Genomic DNA, 21,450 nt, shown 5'->3' on the forward strand with positions numbered 1-21,450 from the left:
GAGCAATTTCTTTGCATGGAGGGTAGTTGAACTGTGGAATGCATTGCCTGATAGAGTGGTGAGAGCAAGAACAGTCAATGAGTTTAAGGAATGGTATGATAGACTTTGTGTTTCCTAGGAGGGACCTCCCGCGAGGAGTCTTGATAGACTTTGTATTTCCTAGGCAGGACCTCACGTGATGAGTCTTTTGACTCCATGGAAACCTGAATAATAATAATAATAATAATTTAACAAAATAAAAAATAACTAGAAAAAAATCAACAAAAACACTTGAGCACCCACTTCACACATTTGTGCCTCAATTCATACTTAATTGATTTGCATCACATTGACATGCAAGAAAACTTGATCTGCTATTTCTTACTGAACCTCAAAATACTGGTTACAACCATTCATTTACATTATGCATGATTTCTTCCACTAAGAATGGATAGATGTGCATTTGTTAGATTTGACGTTTAACCTAGAATGATTACTCTAGAATTTTCACTTTATGCTATGCTTTGCTGCTTTCATTTTCAGCGTTTACTGCTCCTAATTTCGATAACCTTCATTACCACTGATTATTATCTCTAAAATTTGATTTTCTAGTTTAATTATTCAAACACCGAGTAAAGGGAAACACCTACTTATGAATTTTGAAGATACAAACAATTCATATTTAGGAATGTTGTGTGGATTAATAAACTGCAACCCCCAATTCACTTTAGGAATGCAAAACCCTGCATTTATGAACATTTTACATTGCTTGAAGTTCGACGATATTTTATGATGCACACCAAAATATGTTAAATTCCTTCTCTTTTCTATGCCATATTGAATATTCTTAGTTGCTAAATATATTCCACATGTTAACAGCATGCACGTATTTCAAGGATAATAAAAATATAATATATAAATAAACAGTTCTGGTTTTGAAATTTTTTTTAAAGATTGTTTTATTACCCATGAACTCTTAATACTTTGTCTCCTCTTAAATATGTATAATTAGGACCATAATGTATTTTGGACCATGCCATTCTACATCATGTACTTGTAGTTCATGTGTTTTCATTGTTGAGTCTTCCAGTTTTCTCTTCTACTTGTTTAGCACAATGAGTACACATCAAGTAATCATTATGGGGGATTTCAACTATGGGACTTTTTTTTTTTAATGTTTCCTAATAGTGTTACAAACATATTTGGATTTAAAAGATAGTCATTATTAAGCACAATCATAATTAGAATTGTTTGAATTTCCCATTATCTTAGCTTATAAGTCTTTTTAGAGGTTTTAAAATCTCCAAAACAAAATATTTGATGCTAACTAGTTCTGATTGATTAATGTTGAACTTTTTCACATGGTCATGTATGTTTCTTTCATAAATTATGTAATTTTTTGTAAATGAACTTTATGATTATTTAATACTCAGGTTAAAGGCATTTAGCTTCTTTTCTCTATTAAGTATATGACATTTCTATGAATAAATGTATTTGTGTACTTTGAGAAAATTAGACAAATTGCTGTTATCTTACTGTAATGTTAAAACATTGTTTTAGCTGTATTTAAATATATTAAAGACTGAATTCGTTTTATCAGCTATATCAAAAACTTTTTCATGAAGCTTTATACAGTTCATGTCACTTTAAAGGAAAAAAAAAAGAAGAACAAACAAATGTACACTAGGGCATTCATAGTACAAGATTACTACATTCCAATTCTGTAGCTTACTGAACCCACATTGGTGGTGCTCTAGGTGAAATATAATAAACTTAATGATATAAACAAATAACCAAGTGAAACAGGGTCTTAGTTCTATTTAAATATATAAAAAGACTGAATTTATTTTACCATATTAAAAACTTCTTCATGAAGCTTTAATATGACTACTTACTTGGGAAAGGTATATTTTAATATTGCTCAATAATTTATAATTATTTGGTAAAATAAATTAAAAGCAGCAGCAGCATAATTCAAACTTTGATGTGAATTCCCACATATTAATTAATAATTATGTAACAGTGCTTTTCAGCAGGTAAAAAAAAAAAGACAAAGCAGTACTTTCCTCAATTAACATAAAAATGATATTTTATACCTGAGCCAGTGAAATAAATAGCTGCCATCTAGCATTTAACCATTTCATTTTTAAATTAAAGAAGAATGTGCCAATTGTCTAAAAAAGATGATTTCACACCACAGTAACTAGAAAAACAATTTTAAATATTCCTTTAAATCACGAAATTCTGAAGCAAAATTAGTTTACTTATACAAACAAGGGAAGCTTATTATGTTACACAATTTATGCAATGGAAAAAAAAGGGGGGGATACAAAATGCACCAGGACATTCATTCATAGCACAAGATTACTGCATTCCAATTCTGTGGCTTCTGAAGCCACATTAGTAGCTCCAGTCAAATAATAACAAAATCTAATGATATAAACAATGATAAAATGTAATAAATAATTTCCAATTACTTATCAGATGAGTATGCGACAATGTGAAAATTTTACATATCTTGCTCAAATATTTTTCATACAGAAACTTCAAATATCTACAGTCTATGTTTTTTCACCCTGTGCAAATTTAATGCATATCTCCAACGAAATGTTTCTCCACATTCACTACAATGGAAGGCATCTGGTGAGTGCACCCGTAAATGCTGTCGCAATAGATTTCTGGATTTGAAGACTTTCATACACACTGGACAAGGATGTCTAGGATTGGAATGAACAGCAAAGTGCTGCTTCAGGTATTCCTGTTTTTTAAATCGTTTACTGCAATAAGGGCATTCAAATGCATACTGTTCTCTTTCAAAGAAATCTGAAAAAAAAAAAAAAAATTACTACGTTGATGCTAAACATGACTAATAAGTACGGAGGTAGCAAATTAAAACTAATTTTAATAATCACAAATGCTCTTTCTTCAATTTTCAATTGCAACTTTGGAAAATGTTAAAACTTCCATGTTATTCTGTAGTGAAACAAATTTTTCACTACAAAATTAAAACTGTGTCATTTTCAAGTTAGTCATCTTCATATGAATGAATGGCCACAATACTGATATTAATGGGATAGGAGGGGACAACAATTTAAACTACATTCATATTTATAAATAAATATTATGTAATTATTTTTCTTCCCTTTAAATATGAATGAATACCATTTTCTCTACTTGGGTTCTGCAAAGGAATTTCCTATTTTTCTTTGCACATGTGAAAAGAAAATCACAGAACATCAGGATTGTTAGATTACATAAATCTGGTTTTGCACACTTTGGAGTGGATATCAGTCATAAGATATTTTACTCAAGTAATAAACTACTACCCAGAATTGCAGTTAAATATATTACACTACCCAAATTTCAAACTAATGATAGACTATACAAAGTCTGTCATTATGTTCAAATTTGGGAAATTTTTCATACTAAATTATCTGAAATAAGTGATATAGCCTTACAATAAACTGAATAATTCATACAACTATATAATTATGTATTTAATCTAGTGTGTGTATGTGTGTGTGTATATGGACACAAATTTTAATCATATATTGCAACTCTGCATTATGATGCTTACTAAAAGCTTGTTGTTTAAATTTCTGGCATAACATATGCTAGCATCTATATAATACTATTATTTGCAAGTCATTATATCTGGTTTTGTTGGAATGGAATGAAGCTTTCTGTTCTTTTATATTGATGTTGCTATATAAGATGAATAGTGAATAATATATGTACAGTATCATAATTAATGTTATTAAACTAATTCTGATTGTCATGTGGCTGCACAACTCATTCCAGTATGAGCTGACCATGATATTATCACTTGTATAAGTTAGTTATACTGACAAATAAATTAAAAATGCCAAGAAGTTATATTCTTGGTTTCATCCTTTATTCAAGTGTAAGTAAACAAAATTTGTGCATTAAGTCACTTCACAACTGGGCTACTTGTATGCTTGTTTGTTTGCACCTTTGTTTGCTTGCACTTGGATAAAGGATGAAACTTAGAATATAACTTCTTGGCATCTTATAGTATAACCGAGCAGAAAAACTTTCAACAGAGTTATACTGGCATTTCAACATTTTATGCTAAATACAATAAACTTAGCAAATTATAATGAACTCGTTTATGACACGTTCGTATATATTTATAGAAAATGAATCATGTAACTAAAGAAAAAAATTCAAGACAGACTGATGAGAACTGTGCATGACAGTAAGGACTTCTCACAAGCTTTTTGACTCTATGAAGATTTAATTATAACAATAATTATAACAAAGCTGATCTGGTTGGCTGAGTGGTTAGTGTATCCACTCTCCAGCCAAAAGGCTGCAGGTTCGAATCCTGCCGTGGGCATGGATGTTTGTGATTGTCTGTGAAAATACTAGTGGTGGTGGTGGCCGGCAGTAGATGGCATTAGTGTAGATGATGAAGGTAGTTGTGGTTGATGGAATGCTGGAGTCGAAGAGTTGTAGAGTATGTGCCCTCCCTCGATGAGTCCCTGGAAGTGATACGTAGTAATAATAATAAGAAGAAACAAACAAAAATGGAATTTAAGAACTGTGAATATATTAAAATATGAAATGTGTATCAAAAGTATTGTAAAATTTAGGAATATTGTAAAAATTACAATTTATTGATTTCATATTTTGCTCTGAATGGCATGCTGCAATGGGATTCAGAGAATATGTGTGTGCTAATAAAGAAAAACTACATTCAAAAATGACACATAATATGCCATGCTCATAACCATAAACAGCTGTTTACAGCTAAGCTGTAAACATGCTATTGGAGTGCAAGTGAACATGCTATTGGAGTTGACAAACACCAGTGAACATCACAAACATTTATTACAATAAGATTACATATATTATAATAACATCAGTGAAAGGTTTATTATTATTGCACAAAGACTCACTGTGGAAAGGTACTCAACTCCACTACACACAACATCATCACCATAACAATAGTATTTTTGGTCTATAAATTGCATGTGTTCTCTTGGTCGCTTAACCTCTATATAGGATGAAAAACTTTAGTTTCTGGGAGAAAAAATCTTGCCACCTTGGTATGAAATTGGCTAACTCACTTTCAATTGACAAAGCCCATAAAAAGTTTACATGACACTTTCAGAATTTCATATTGGCATCCTGGATGGTATTCCAATGACTCATTGTGGGAAGGCACTCCACTCTATGCAACCCACTGCTACATTACCTATACTTCCATCTACACACAATACATCTGCTGCATATGGAGTCATCTACTACCAATAATAGTATTTTTATCTGCAAATTAAGTGTTTACTAGATCATTTGTCTGTATGCTGGATGAAAAACTTGCCACAAGTGATGAAAGTTTATTTTTCACTAGGTTAGACTATAATAAATTTAGTTTAATCCTTTATCCCAGTGAGAGCAAACCTGAAGTCCTGAAGATATTTTCAGGCGCAAACTTTGTTTGCTCTCACTGGGATAAAGGATTAAACTAAATTTATTATTGCCACAAATGAATTTACTTAGTCTATGTGAACTAGCATCTGGTAGAAAAAAACAAGTTGCTGGATATGAGATTGGCTAATTTAGCTTCAAATGAAAAAGCCTATATAAAGATTATTCTCACCATGACGAAAATCAAACTCGGGTCTTTTCCAGTTGAAGAAAGCAACATCCATTTTTCTTCCAACTGGATTACAAGGATGTTTCTCAGATGAGTCTCAGACTCATCATGAGAGATCCAAACTACAACACAATATCTATTGTGCCTCTCCTTGAAACCATTAACAGACAGAGAACTCACAACTGACTAAGGCAACCCATTCTATTCATTCACCACTCTCCAAGCAAAAACTCCAGTCCTCACGCCTTTGCTAACCACACCTTTACCAAACTACCAAGGTTGACCTCTTGTTCTTCCCCCCTCTAGCCAAGTGCAGAAACATTTCCCCTGCATCAATCCTACAAAACCCTTTAAGTAACTTAAATGCTTCTATCATATCCTCATTTTATCCCTATCAACCAGCTTTTGCAATCACAAACCCTCAATCTATCATCATAGGAAGAATTCAACAGACTACTTACCATCTTGGTCACTTGCCTCTGCATCCTCTCCACCACTTCCTCATCTGGGATGAGGAAATGGTGGAGAAAAAACCCAATGACCAGACTTGAGCACAGTAATCCAGATGTTGTTGTATCAAGACTATATAAAGAGGAATGATAACTCCCTTATCTCTGTTTATAAGTGTGTTTTTCAATAACCAAGTAATCCTGTGAGGTACCCTGGCTACTTGAGCAATGTGTCCTCTAAACTTCAATTCTTTATCTACTACTATCTCTAAATACCTGGCTTCATCAATTTCCTGGAGTATAGTTCCCTCAAAGTGGTACATAGCTTGCAATCTTTGTATCCCAAAATGCATGACTTGACACTTTTCCACATTAAATTGACAGCCATTATGTTTTGATCTATCACTTCTTCCATCAATCAAACTCTGTAGTTGGAATGGTCAGCCTATTTAAATCATCCTGCAAGCTCTCTACATCAAACTGATCAACTATTACGTTACCCAACTTTGCATCATTAGCAAATAACTGAATATCTTCCTTCAAATTATTTCCTATATCATTTATGTACAAATTAAACAGCAGTAATCAAAGCAAAGAGTCCTGTGGCACACTGTTAAGTACCTACTTTCTCCTGGATTCTGCTCCTACATATGCTACATTTTGGTATCTGTCCATCAGATACCCTTTTATCTATGTCACAAGTTTCATATCCATTCCTGTTTGTTGCAGTTTGTGTAACAGAGTTCCATGTGGTATGCTATCACACACATGTTTGTAAAATTCAGCAGTATCAATATGTAGCCATTCCCTTTACCAACCAAGCTGTCACTCTATTATAAAGTTAATAAATTACTAAGGCATAACTGACCTTTCACAAAACAGTGCTGCTGCCTCATAAAGTGTATCATATTCTTATCCACCCATTCCTGAATTCTCTTTTATGAACAACTTTTCCAACTTTCACCACCCTGTCATACTGATTGATATATAATTTGCTACACAGACTTACATCCTCCTTTATAGTATAATGTGGCGGTGAATTTGAGCTGTGTAGAAGAAAGTGATTTTTAATTGGTGAATAGTCCGTTTTTTTTCCCCCGTTTTTCTACGTTTTTGAGTGCTAAATTGTTTCTCTGAATACGAGTGTACTTCAGTGGTTGTTTTTTGGAAGTTAGTTGCTGTCGCGATATAATATATTCTGGTTAACTTCGGAAATATCGGTGGAAGACAAAACGAAGCTAAGTTTTCATTAATGTATTTAATTATATTTCATTTTATTTAGTGTACTTAAATGTTTTGTTTTGCTTGTAATTGTTTGTACTTTTTTTCTATTTATTTAACGGAATTTATTAATTGAATAATTAACGATTACGCTACTCGGCAGTAAGGAATGATGACGGATTCAGCAGCAGTCGCAAGTGGCGTATCGCCAAGTCCTCCGCCATTTAAGAACTCAATTATTAGCAATACAAGTGTGGCATGCAGTACTTGCAGCATGTATGCGTCTCGGGAATTAGATATGTGGCTTGTGAAAGAGAGCGGAGAGCATATATGCGCAAAATGCAGGCAGTTGGAGGAAATAAGTGCATTAGAAATATCGATATCCGACTTTGTTGCTCCAGGAACGGGGAATGAATGTAGGAAGACAAGTAGTGTGATAGGAGAGAATGAAAAAAAGATATATATGAATGAGAAAATAATAGTTGATTGTGAAAGGTGTGAGTGACTGTGAAAGTTTAGGAGATGGATTTGTTTGGGAGAGTGAATTTAGATTAAGAGTGATTGACCTGCAGAGGGAGATAGATGAGTTGAATGAGGATGTGGAATGTCTTGTGAATGAGAGCAGAATAATGAAAGATAAGATTAGGAGAATGGAAGAGATAAATGCAAGGAGAATCAGAGTAGGAGAGAGAGAGAGAATTTAGGGAGTACGAGTGAGAGGTATGGGGGTGCTAGAAGAGGAGAGAATGGAAACAGTAGAAGAGAGGGAATGACAGAGAGGTATGGGAATGCTAGCAGACGAGAGGATGGAAACAGTAGGAGAGACGGAACGAGAGAGAGATATGGAAGTGCTAGAAGAGGAGAGATGGAATGAGAGAGAGGTATGGGAATGCTAGAAGACGAGAGGATGAAAACAGTAGGAGAGACAGAATGAGAGAGGGATATGGAAGTGCTAGAAGTGGAGAAAATGGAAACAGTAGGAGAGAGGGAATGAGATAGATGTATGGGAGTGCTAGAAGAGGAGAGAATGGAAACAGTAGAAGAGAGATGTATGTGAATGCTAGAAGAGAGAATAGCAGTAGAGGAGAGGGAATGAGAGAGACCTATGGGAATGAAAGAAAAGGAGAGAATGGAAACAATAGGAGAGAGGGAATGGTAAGAGGTATAATGTATGGCGACTCAATGATCCGTGGTGTTCAAGATAGGATGCGTGAGGAGTGTTTGCCAGGAGGAACAATAGGAAGGGTGGCTATGGCAATTAAGAGAGGTGAAAAGGCGGATGAGATGATTGTGATGGTAGGAACGAATGACTTGAGTGGTAATGTAAGTCGGGCAGCGAGAGATATGAGGTTTTTGCTTGAGACTGTACAGAAGAAGACAGAGAGAGGAAAAATAGTGTGTGTGTGTTGCCTAGGTATGATAATGATGAGCTGAGCAGAAGAGCAGTGATATTGAATGGCATAATAGCTAGAATGCGTGACAAGAGAGGACTGGTATATGTAAATGCTTGGAGTGCGTTTGAGGAAAGAGAGGAATTGTATGCGAGAGACCGTTTACATTTGAATGAGGAAGGACATAGGCATCAGGAGAGATTGCTGTTCTGAACGAGTCAGTGTGTCCCAGGGAGGATGATAGCAAGGGTGGCCTCTTGTGGGAATGGATACTTGGGAGAAGGGAGACGATGTCAGGTAACTGAGCCCAGTGGAGTCTAGAGGGGATAATGCTGGGTATAGAAACAATGGCATTTATATGCTTTATACTAATGCCAGGAGTATCCGGAATAAGGGAGAGGAATTGGTGGTGCAGATAGCATCAGCCTGGCCAAAAATTATTGGGATCACTGAGACGTGGTTGACAGAAGGGGATATAATAACAGGAATAGAAGTTGCTGGGTATAGCATTTTTCGTCAGGATAGGAGGGGAAAGCGTGGTGGTAGGGTACTGCTTATGATAAGTGATGACCTATGTCCTCTAAGAGTGGAGGCTTTGGAAGGAAGTGAGACAAATGATTTTGAGAGCGTATGGTGTGAGGTAGAGGTAGGCAAGACAGGATATTTAGTGGGGTGTTGCTACAGACCCAGAAGCACGGAGGATGGGGACCAGGAGATGTTTAGACAGCTAAGTTTGGCAAGTGCAAGAAGAATGATTGTTATGGGAGATTTTAACTACAGTAGTATAAATTGGAGAGAGGAAGATGCATGTAGCAATAGTGGAATGGAATTTCTAGAATTCTTGAGGGACAAATGTCTTAGGCAACATGTAACAGAGGGAACAAGAGGTTCAAGAGTTTTAGATTGGGTTATAGCATCAGAAGAGTTGATAATAACTGAGATGACATCTTTCCCACCAGTTGGAGAGAGTGACCATATGGTTTTGACTTGGAAAATGAATAGACATGCAGGAATATCAAAGAGACGGGAACTTATGTGGAATTATAAGGCAGGTGATTATAATAGTCTTAGACGTCAACTTCGGGAAGTTTCATGGAGGGAGGAATTGGAAGGCCGGGACATCGTTAATGCGTGGGAAATTGTGAAAGAATATTTGTTAGCAGCAATGGTAAGTTGTATACCACGAGTGAAGAAGAGGGCACAATTTGGAGTAAAGTGGATGACAAACAATATTAAACATAAAGGAATTGCATGTGAAAAAGAGGCTATGGAAGAGATATAAGGAGACAGGTGAAGAGAGGATGCATGAAGAATATAAGACACAGGCCAGAAGAGTGACTAGTGTGGTAAAGAAAGCGAAACTGGAATATGAGAGGAGATTGGTCCTAAGATCCAAAGAAAATCCTAGAGAATTTTTTAGCTATGTGGCCAGTAGGAGGAGAAATGACTGTGGAAGAATGATATTGTGGGATAAAAATGGGAATAGAGTGACTGATGCAGAGGACATAGTGGAATTGTTCAATGACCACTTTATTGGAATATTTCATCCTGGAGGAGTCAGTTTTAATGCCAGAGGAAAAGGGCAGGTTCAAGGTTTAGAGGTACAGGAGGAGAGTGTGTTTCAGATACTGAGAACTCTGGATATCAATAAAGCTTTGGGACTGGATGGTATTTCACCACGAGTTTTGAGAGAATGTGCTAGGGAACTGACAGTGCCTTTAACCTGGCTTTTCAATGAAAGTCTGGCTTCGGCAAAGGTGCCCAGGGAACGGAAAGAAGGTAAGATAGTGCCATTGCATAAGGGTGGTAACAGACTGGAAGTGTCTAATTATAGACCAGTCTGTGTGTCATCAGTAGTTGTTAAGATCTTGGAGGAAGTAGTGAGGGACCATATACAGCACTGGGCAGATGAGGGTAATGTTATCTGTGAGAGTCAACATGGATTTGTGAAAGGCTGCTCTTGTTTTAGCAATATGCTAGCCTTTTATAATAAAGTTACAAGAACATTACATGAGGGAAAGGCATATACTGCAATTTTCTTAGACTTAGCAAAGGCATTTGACAGGGTGCCACATGATAAGCTGATATTTAAGTTGCAACACATTGGTCTGGATGTCAGATTGGTCAACTGGATTCAGGATTGGCTGTCTGATAGGTATCAGAGAGTTGTGTATAGTGGAGCAGTTTGAAGGAGACAGAAGATTACAAGTGGGGTCCCGCAGGGCTCAGTACTAGGACCTATATTGTTTAACCTTTATATCAATGACATTGCCAGTGGATTGCAAGGGGATATTCAGTTGTTTGCGGATGATGCGAAGCTGGGAAGGATTATTAGTAATAGTGCAGATGTGGTAGCCCTGCAAGAGGATTTGAATAAGCTAGATAGATGGGCAAATGAATGGGGGGTGTCAGTTTAATGCAGCAAAATGTAAGGTCTTGAGGTTTGGGAAACATCGATGGGATGCTGCATACTCTGTGGGAGGAGTTATACTGGAGGAAGTAGGGGAGACAAGAGATCTGGGGTTGATGATGGATAGAAACCTGAAGTTTAGGGGACATATTGCAAAGGTGGTGAAGGTAACACAGAGGATTGCTGCAATTATGAGAAGGACACTGACCTGCAGAGATAAGAGGGTTATCATTCCATTGTATAAGTCTCTGATCAGACCACACTTGGATTATTGTTCTCAGATTTGGTCCCCAGGATTTGAAGGGGATAAATTAACTGTGGAAAAGATACAAAGACGGATGACAAAGATGGTCTCAGGACTGTACAAGAGTTATGAGAATCGGCTGAGAGAATGTGGACTGCAGAGTTTGGCAGATAGAAGAAGGAGAGGTGATATGATTGAGACTTTTAAACTGTTGAGAGGTGGTTACAGGGTTGACACTGGGGAGTTCTTTCACTTGGTTGAACAGCGGGAAGGAGGGATGACAAGAGGCCATCCCTGGAAGTTACGAAAGGAAACTGTGAGCAAGAGGGTGAGGAGTGGTTTCTTTGCGTGGAGGGTGGTTGAATCGTGGAATGCATTGCCTGATAGAGTGGTGAGGGTGAGAACGGTCAATGAGTTTAAGGAGTGGTATGATAGACTTTGTGTTTCTTAGGGGGAACCTCCCCTCGATGAGTCTCGACAGACTTTATGTTCTTAGGAAGGACCTCCAACGATGAGTCTTTTGACTCCATGGAGGCCTGAATAATAATAGTAATAATAATAATAATTATGCAAAGCAATTATTTTGGCCTCATTCCTTAATCATTCTTCTTCCTACTTTCCACATAACAAAAAAAAAAAAAATACTTTGAAATTTCCTTTTGTCTCTTCAGCTAATTTCTTCTCATAATCTGATTTTGTCTTCTTTACCATGCTGGTCACCTTTCTTGCCTGGTCCTTGCACTATTCATAGGTTAGCTGGTTATTTTTCTCCTTATTTACCCTCCACACATATTTTTTTTTTTTCTTTTTGGCAGCTCTTGCTTAATGATATTACTCATCTAAATAACTACTACTTGATTTACTCACCTGACCTTGGGTATAAAGTGTGATACTGTTTCCTCCAGATAACCCTTGACTATCCCCCATGCACTGTGAACATCTTTCCTTACAGATCTTTATACCATGGCACTACTTCATGATGCCTCCTAAGTGTGTCATAATCACCTACCTTGTAATTCCAAAATATACCCATTCTTAACTGGAATTTCCATGTTTTGCTACCTCCTAAGTCAAGACCTCATGATCACTTTCCCCAGCTGGAGGCAATGTAGCCACTTTAGTTATATACAGGTTTTCTGTTCCTATAAAAGGATTCAACATTCTTGAATCCCAAGTCTCCTCTGTCACTTCTGCTTCAAGTAACTACCTCTCAGTATGTGTATAAATTCCATTTCCTTCCAGCCATATGATCTTTCCTTCTTCCAATCTATATCTCCAAAGCCAAAGTCCCTCATAGCAACCTAGCAAAAGAACTGCCCAACTGACTCTAATCTTGTTGGCAGTAATTCATCTGCAGTATGTTGCCCCATGTCCTGTCTACTCTATCCTCCCTGAGATTTTTCCCTGAGACTTGTTATGATTTTTCATGTTCTATTGTTGCGTTGGCATTGGTGTAGATGATGGTAGTTGCAGTTCATTATTGTTGGTGGATTTGAGTGGTGGAGACGGAGAGTTGTGGAGTACGTGCCCTCTCTTGATGAGTCTTTGGACTCCCTGGAGGTGTCACGTAATAATAATAATAATAATAAGTGCTCTCCCAAAATCAACAAGTATAGTTGCATTAATTTGTCAAAGATCTGTAAGATTGTCATTTTGAGACTTCATAGCCTGACTCCTCCAAATTAAGTTTATGGTTATCCACCCCACAGAGGTTATGGTTATCCATAACCTCTGTGGGGTGGATATAACTACGAGTAGATATAACCACAGAGGATATGGTTATAATTAAGTTTATGGTTATCCACCCCACTGATTAAATAATTGTTTTCCACAATTATTTAATCAGTGATATACAGCAATTCCTCGATTAATGTGTCTCCAATTAGTGCATAATTTTTTTCTATACCCAAATGCAAATTAATGCTCCTCTAAAATTCAATTAATGCCCCTATATACATACATCTTAAAAATAAATGTCATGGATTTTAAAAATTTTCTATCTATACATTTTTTTATGGCTAACTATTTTAAAAAATCACTCACCAGGATAAATTAATTTAGTTACCGATTTAAAACATTTTACAAAGGTATTTTTTAATGCCATACAGTACTACACTATTCCATGTACACTATGTTCCAAATTTACTGCCAAAATATATGTCATCTGCTAATTACATAGTAGTTTTACATAGTAATATCTAGTGCCTTCTTTGCAATTGTTTTCCTTATTTTTTTTTTTTATTTTAAAGTATTTTCCCAACCTTTAATCATGAATAAAAGAATTAGTGAGCAAAAAAGTGGAAGTGTTAAAAAGATTTGAAAAGTAATCTCATTGGAAGGAAAACTTGAAATAGGCCAGAGCAAAGATAGGACAAGAACACAAAATGGGTGAATCAATTATAAAAGCAATTTTAAACAAAACTGCTGAATACAAACAGAAAGGTAGGGCTGCTTCAAGTTCATCAGGCATGCAGACCAGAAATCAAATATTATAATGATTGAATTAGAGAGACTTATTTCTACATAGATCGAAGATTGTAGCCAAAAACGGATCTCACTAAGCACTGACCTTATTAAATCAAAAGAATTAAGTCTCTTTATAACCATGAAAGAAAGGGCTATCAATGATGGAAAAGAAGAAGAATTCCATGCTAGTGCTGGGTGGTTTGAGCGTTTCAAAAAGAGAAATAGCCTACATAAGGTTCGAATAACAAATCAAAGCTGCAAATGCAGATAAGGAGGTGGCTGGAAATTATCCAGAGATTTTGAAAAAAATTGCAGAAGAAGGGGACTATTGTAACCAACAAATATTTAATGTCAATGAAACTTGCCTGTTTTGGAAGCGAATGCCTTCCTAGACATTTCTGGCCAAATCAGAGAAATCTCAGCCTGGTTATAAAGTCACAAAGGATAGAATGACTCTTCTATTAGGTGTAATGGCAAAGGTGATCTAAAATTAAAACACATTGTAGTTTATAGGGCACAAAATCCTAGGGCCTTCAAAGGCATTAATCAAGCTTCCCTAGCCGTTATTTGGAAGTCTAACAAGAAAGCATGGATTACTAAAGCTTTATTTGAAAGATGGTTCACAAGTTATTTACATCCAACAGTTGAGAATTTTTGCACACAAAAGAATCTTGATTTTAAAGCTCTGCTTATTTTAGACAACGCAAGCGGTCACTCTACTTCTCTTTATTTATTGCGAGACCATTAAAGTGATATTTTTATTGCCAAATACAACTTCTCTCATATAACCTATGGACCAGAAGATTATTGCAACCTTTCAGGCATATTATTATTATTATTATTATGTAATACTGTCCAAGAGTCCAAAGACTCATCGAGGGAAGGTACCTACTCTACACCACTCAATCCACCAACTACAATGAACTGCAACTACACCAATGCCATCTACTGCCCATCACCAACACTAGTATTTTTACAGACAATCACAAATATCCATGCCTACGGCGGGATTTGAACCCTCAGCCTTTTGGCTGGAGAGCGGATACACTGACCACTCGGCGAACCAGGTCGGCTATCTGAGAAGAACATTTAAACAAGCAATAGAAGCAACATCTGGAGAGAATTCTGGAAGAAATTTAATGTGTTAAATCTGCTATCGAAAATATTCATCAATCCTGGAATGAAATTACTGCTAGCAATATGTGATCCATTTGGAAGCACATTCTTCCACATTGTGCAAATGATTTTAGAGGCTTTACAAATGAAATGGATAATGTTGTTGAGGAAATTGCCAACATCGGGCATGAACTGGGTTTTGATAGATTGACAATGATAACGTCCAAGAGTTAATTAAATCCCATTCTCAGGAACTCAGTGATTCCGATCTACAAAATTTAAATGCACAGCAGGAAGATCCTGAAGAATATGAAGAAAATTTAACCACTGACACTCAACTAAAAGAGATTTCACAGAAACAATTTGAAAATATTTTTCATACAATCGAAATTTTTAAGCAGCAACGCTTAGAAGCTGACCCTGATGAAGAGAAAAGAAGTAAATTTTTCAGAAGAGTAGAAAAGGCAATAGGGCCATACCTTCAGTTGTATGAAAAAATTAAAAAAATAAACAGAATGCCAGCCAAACTACGTTAATGCAATTCTTTGTCAAGAAGTAGAATAATAAATTTATATTCTGAATATGTTTTATTGTCTTTCAGCTTCATGGTTTTCTTTAACTAGGCCCTAAGACATACCCTAATTATTTTATAAAAAAAAAATTATGGGTCAAAAGAGAAATCTGAGAAATGAATTATTCTTTTTACCATAGGTAATTATTCTTTTTACCATATTTGATTAGTGCATTTTTGATTAATAAGCCCGTTTTAAATAATGCAATAGGTGCATTAAGCGAGGGATTGCTGTATGTGTTTGTCACATTTATAATTGTGTTCTGAAGATGCTGGGTAGAAAACCAGTGAAATATTAGTGAGTTTAATAAATGTATATTTTCCTTTCTTGGTGTTGTTTACACCATGAAGTACCATTATGAAAAATCAATGACACCTAAGCCTTTCTAAATGCTCTTGTCAGATTGAATTTCTTCATTATATTGCTTCTTTGTTTATCTAATATGCTTTACTATTTACACTCCTCATAAACAAATGCCAAAATGCCTTGATTAGATTCCCTTCACAGTTTCTTAGTCATCATAAAAACCAGGTGACCAAATTGGTATACAGCATGGTGTGGTCTGATTGCAGCCTTGGCTTGGTACACGGAATAACAACTTTGATGTTTCTAAATCAGCATCCTCCTTACCAAAGTAGCAATAAAGTAATCAGTCCTTTTCTGAACAGCATGAAGTGAAGAGAATTTTTAGGGAGGTTTTAGGTACACAACCCCATATCTGAGAGCAGTATTCCAATATTGGTCAGATTTGGGATTTATACAGAGTAGGAACTATTCAACAGAGAAGTATCATCTGACCAGAAAAGGATAACAAGTTTTTTTGGAAGCTGTTGATGCTATAGAAGTGATATGATTGTGCCAGGAAAGGTTTGGAGTGAGAGTCAGTCCGAGAGAAGAGATTTGGTCTTGCCTGTTGAGCTGAGCATTATCAAAAGTAAGCAAAGAAGATCTTAGGTCGTTTTTATGAGCGTTTTGGAAGTACTGAAGTTGACTAAGTTGTTTTCACTTCAATCAAGAATACTGTGGAGATCAGTGTTCAGCGCTTTTATTCTAGTTGATTTGAAGTTTTAGATGTTTGAGCACCAAGGCTTATCATATAAATAGGATGAGTGAAGGGTGCTATCATCAGCAAAACTATGAATAGGATTTGTAGCTAAAGAGAGCAGGTCATTTATATAAATCAGAAAGAGAGTGGATGAAATGACAGTGCCCTGAGAGACACCAGTATTGAGAGGAAAGTCTGAGGAGAGAACACTATCCCCATTACACATAGGGACTGATTTCAGAGAAAATTTGTGATCCATTTACACAAGAATGAAAGCCCAAATGATAGTAACTTGTTGAGGAGCTCTTGATGCCAGACAATATCAGAAGCTTAGAGAGATCAAGAGCAACAGTATAGGTTTCTCCAAACCTTTCCATGGAATGTGTCTAAATGTGAGCGATGTAGGCCAGGAGATCTCCTGTGGTTCTAAAGTGGCAAAATCCATGCCGGTGGTCACTAATTAGATAGCATTTCTCAAGGTGTTGAAAAAGTGACTGTAGTAACTTTCTCCATTACTTTAGACAAAACTGATGTGAACAAGTGGACAGACTTATGTGTTTGTCGTACATGTTGTTTATTTCTTAACGGTATATATTAGAACACAGAAAAATAAGTAAATAATTAATTTATTAACTTATTGCTGATATTTCGATGGTGATATAACCAGAGCACAAAACACAGTTTGTCACAATACACAAGACTATAACAACATGGTGTAATCAACGGACTAGTTAAACAAAATTGTAGCAGCAACACAAAGACTAGAGTCCTGATTTTGGCACCCTCTATCTGAAAAAAAAAATGTAGCTATCACATAAGATTAGAGTCCTAAACAGAGAAAAAAACCAGTACTAGTTTTTTCTTAAGATGACTGTCTCCCAGATTTTAGGCAAATTTATACAGCCATATTTGTTGAGATTTGGAGTGTGTTTCAGGGCTTCTGTTCTGTTGCCTCTAAGAACAATCTCTCCAACTTGTAAGAGCTTCTGTGCAGTACTTTTGTGTTCTTCCAGTTGATCCTGTGTGCAGGGGTATCCAGAGCATGGTCTGCTAGGCCCGACTTGCCATAGTGATAATGCCGGACGTATCTTTTGTGTTTGCTGATGCGGATGTTCACAGTTCTTCCTGTTTGACCATAGTAGGCTTGATTATGAGCAGGGTACTTCGTAGACTCCTGGATGTGAGAGAGGGGGAATGCTGTCCTTGGGTGAACGGATAAGGGTTGCTAATTTGCCACACGGTCTGAATGTAGTGCGTAGTTCATGTTTATTAAGAATTCTTGCAATCTTTTCGGATGTGCCTTTAATGTATGGGATGGTGACTGTTTTGTTGTAGTTCTCTGGTGGATAGCGGGAGGGGTTTCTTAGGGTGTTCAGTATTTTGTTTATCTTATGGGGATTATAGCCATTGGCCAAGAAGGTGTGGCATAAGTGAGCCAGTTCAGTGGCAAGGGCATTGTCATTGGAACAGATTGCTCTTGCTCTGTGGGTTAGCGTTTTTAAAATGCTATATTGTTGAGAAGGGTGATGGTGTGATTGTTTGTGTAAATATCTCCCTGTATGTGTGGGTTTTCTAAAAACTGAAAATGATAAGGAACCATCTGGAAGACATGTGATAAGTGTATCTAGGAATGGCAGACAGTTATTAGCTTCCAGTTCCATTGTAAAGTGGATTTTTGGATGTTGGCTATTTAAATGCGCTAAGAATGTTTCCAATGTCTCTAGGCCATGTGGCCAAATAGCAAGCACATTGTCAACATGGTGTAGCCAAAGTGTTGGTTTGAGAGTGGCTGTATTGATTGCTAGTTTTTCCAGGTGTTCTATGTAAAAGTTGGCTGGGGGGGGGGGAGTCCATGGCTGTCCCATCTATTTGTTTGTATATTTTTCCTTTCCATGTGAAATATCCTGCATGTATTGTGAATTTGAATAGTTCAAATATATCAGGGGGAGGAAGTGTGACTTCAGTAGATTGAGGGTTTCTATTAGTGGTACATTTGTGAATAGTGAGGTGATATCAAAGCTTACTATTAAGCCTGAGCTTTTTAAGGTATGGTGTTGTAAGATGCTTTTTAGGTGGGCTCATGTAATCAAGCCTACTATGGTCAAACAGGAAGAACTGTGAACATCCGCATCAGCGAACACAAAAGATACATCCGGCATTATCACTATGGCAAGTCGAGCCTAGCAGACCATGCTCTGGATACCTCTGCACACAGGATCAACTGGAAGAACACAAAATTACTGTACAGAAGCTCTTACAAGTCGGAGAGATTGTTCTTAGAGGCAACAGAACAGAAGCCCTGAAACACACTCCAAATCTCAACAAATATGGCTGTATAAATTTGCCTAAAATCTGGGAGACAGTCATCTTAAGAAAAAACTAGTACCGGTTTTTTTTTTCTCTGTTTAGGACTCTAGTCTTATGTGATAGCTACATTTTTTTTTTTTCAGATAGAGGGTGCCAAAATCAGGACTCTAGTCTTTGTGTTGCTGCTACAATTTTGTTTAACTAGTCCGTTGATTACACCATGTTGTTATAGTCTCCTGTATTGTGACAAACTGTGTTTTATGCTCTGAAGATGTGGTTATATCACCAGCGAAATATCAGCAATAAGTTAATAAATTAATTATTTACTTATTTTTCTGTGTTCTAATATATACCGTTAAAACAAAACAAAACAACACAAAACTGATGTGAGTGCAATAGGTTGATTTGATTGCAAAACATTTATTACCTTTTTTGGGGAATTGGTTATATACGAGCTTTCTTTCATGCTGAAGAATGGATGCCAAGTGAGTACAAAGCCAAAACACCAGCCTGTTTTTAGGTGATGTTACAATGCTACCATTAGGGTAAGATAGAGGAGGAAGAACAGATGGAAAAAAGTTGTGTCTGATGGCTTTGCCGAGGGGCCAGAAGGCACGACTGTTGGTGTCACAAGCAGCAAGTTTCCTACATTTATCCTTGTTGAATTTAGACTTTTTCCTGTTAATGGTGGTTTTACAAGGTTTTGATAATGCAGGCAACTGTGTAGACTGTGAATGAAGCTGGAGTTTTGGTCAGCCACTTGTGAAAAGCTGTTTGCTTTTCTTGAACAGCCCTGACACACTTTTGGAGAACCATGGTTTAGCTATGGGTTGGGGAATTTAAACAGAATGAGGAATGAAAGTTTCCTTTCATATATGGATTATTTCTGCAAGAAGATCACAACAGGTATCTGGATCTGATAGTAGTCTGACCATGGAAAAGAGGAGTAAAAGTCATGCAAATCCTCCCACTTGGCATTGCTGTAATGCCACAGAATGCAAAGTTGTGAATGAAAGAAAGGATGTTCCAGCATTTTATCAAATGCTTTTGAAAAGTCCATAGTATCATGGTGTAGCCATTTCCCCTTACCCAATTCAGTTGTCATTCTATTATAAAATATTATTATTATTATGTGACACCTCCAAGGAGTCCTTGGAATCATCACAGGAGGGCACACTATACAAAAACTCACCTCCAAATGCATGCAATGCTATCTACTGCTCGCCACCACAATCACCGATAGTGCATTTTGTTTATAAATTGCACACCTGATTTGCCCATATGTAGGTGAAAAACCCAAGTTTCGGGGAGGAAAAAACTCTAACTCTGTATAAGATTGGCTAACTTTCCTTCAATTTAAAATACCTCTCTCTCTACAGCTTCAATCATCTCTTGATTTGAAGAAAAACGCTGACTAGCGAGTAAGATTTTTAGTTTTGGGAAGAGACAGAAGTCAGAGGGAGCCAAATCTGGGGAATGGGATGGATGTTCCAACAATTCATAGCACACATCCCTTAATTTTCCCTTTGCCAAAACACCTTTGTGGGCAGGTGCATTGTCCTGATTAAAGATAATTTTTTTCTTCTGCAAACTGGGTCTTTTCTCATGAATTTTTTTGTCTAGTCTGCTTAAAAGATCGGAATAACATTCCCCAGTTATTGTTTAACCCTTTTCAAGATAATTAATAAACAAAATGCCTTTAGCATCCCAAAACACCGATGCCATGACCTTTCCTTCCGATGGAACCAACTTTGGCACTGAACAACTGGCTTCTATCCACTGTTTTGACTGCTGTTTGGATTCTGGTGTGTAATGGTGAATCCAAGTCTCATCTATAGTAATAAATCGACACAAAAAATCAGTTTATTCTTATTAAAAGCTCCAAGCACTGTTCAGAGATTTTCATGCGAGTGCATTTTTGATTTGCTGTGAGCAATTGCAGCACCCATCTTGTGCAAAGCTTTTTCATTTGCAATTCTTCATTCAAAATATATCTTGCACCTTCTTTTGAAATGCCTATAGTCTCAGCAATTTCACGCACTTTGACTCATTGGTCATCCGTATTGTGCACGTGATCAATGATTTCTGGTGTTGTTACACTTTTTGGATGCCTTCATGTAGATCATCTTCAAGGCTGGTATGGCCACATTTAAACTTGGCAGCCCATTTCTTAATTGTCGAAAATGAAGGAGAAGAGTGCCCATAAACTTTTATGAACTTTGAATGAATTTCTTTTGCTGTTAAATCTTTTTTACAAAGAATTTTATAACTGCACGATACTCAATTTTATCCATTTCAAGGGATACAGAGAACACTTTTGCTTCAGACAGCTGTATAAAACAAACTACTTGATACAATGACTTGCAATTTCACTTGGATGCTTATGACAGATGTACCAACTTAGAAAAAAAATCTTGCCAATAGTGTTGCCATCTATGGTCAAGGCCAAGAACTTTTCAGACCACCCTCGTAAATGCATAAATTCCATTTTCATTTTGCTACACACTCTTTCCTCCCTCCAATGTAATAAAATAAACATTAATAATAAAATAAAAATAAAAATAAAATATAGAAATATTTTATAAAGAAATATAAACAATCTCATTTTTGTAAACCATGTTAATATT

General features: G+C 36.4%; 1 protein-coding gene across 1 annotated transcript in view; it reads right to left on the reverse strand.

Moving 5' to 3' along the window:
* Positions 1–2,039: 2,039 nt before the first annotated feature.
* LOC150109550 (uncharacterized) overlaps positions 2,040–21,450 on the reverse strand; it is a 37,025-nt gene continuing 17,614 nt past the window's right edge. Inside the window, exon 2 of the mRNA XM_090408953.1 lies at positions 2,040–2,802. Within this exon, the coding sequence (XP_090265079.1) occupies positions 2,534–2,802 (269 nt within the window). The 3' untranslated portion in view covers positions 2,040–2,533. The remainder of the gene's footprint in view (positions 2,803–21,450) is intronic.

The sequence above is a fragment of the Typopeltis vanoorti genome, chromosome 2, assembly GCF_054136105.1.
Source record: "Typopeltis vanoorti isolate ZY-2024b chromosome 2, IOZ_Tvanoo_1.0, whole genome shotgun sequence".
Classification (NCBI taxonomy): domain Eukaryota; kingdom Metazoa; phylum Arthropoda; class Arachnida; order Uropygi; family Thelyphonidae; genus Typopeltis; species Typopeltis vanoorti.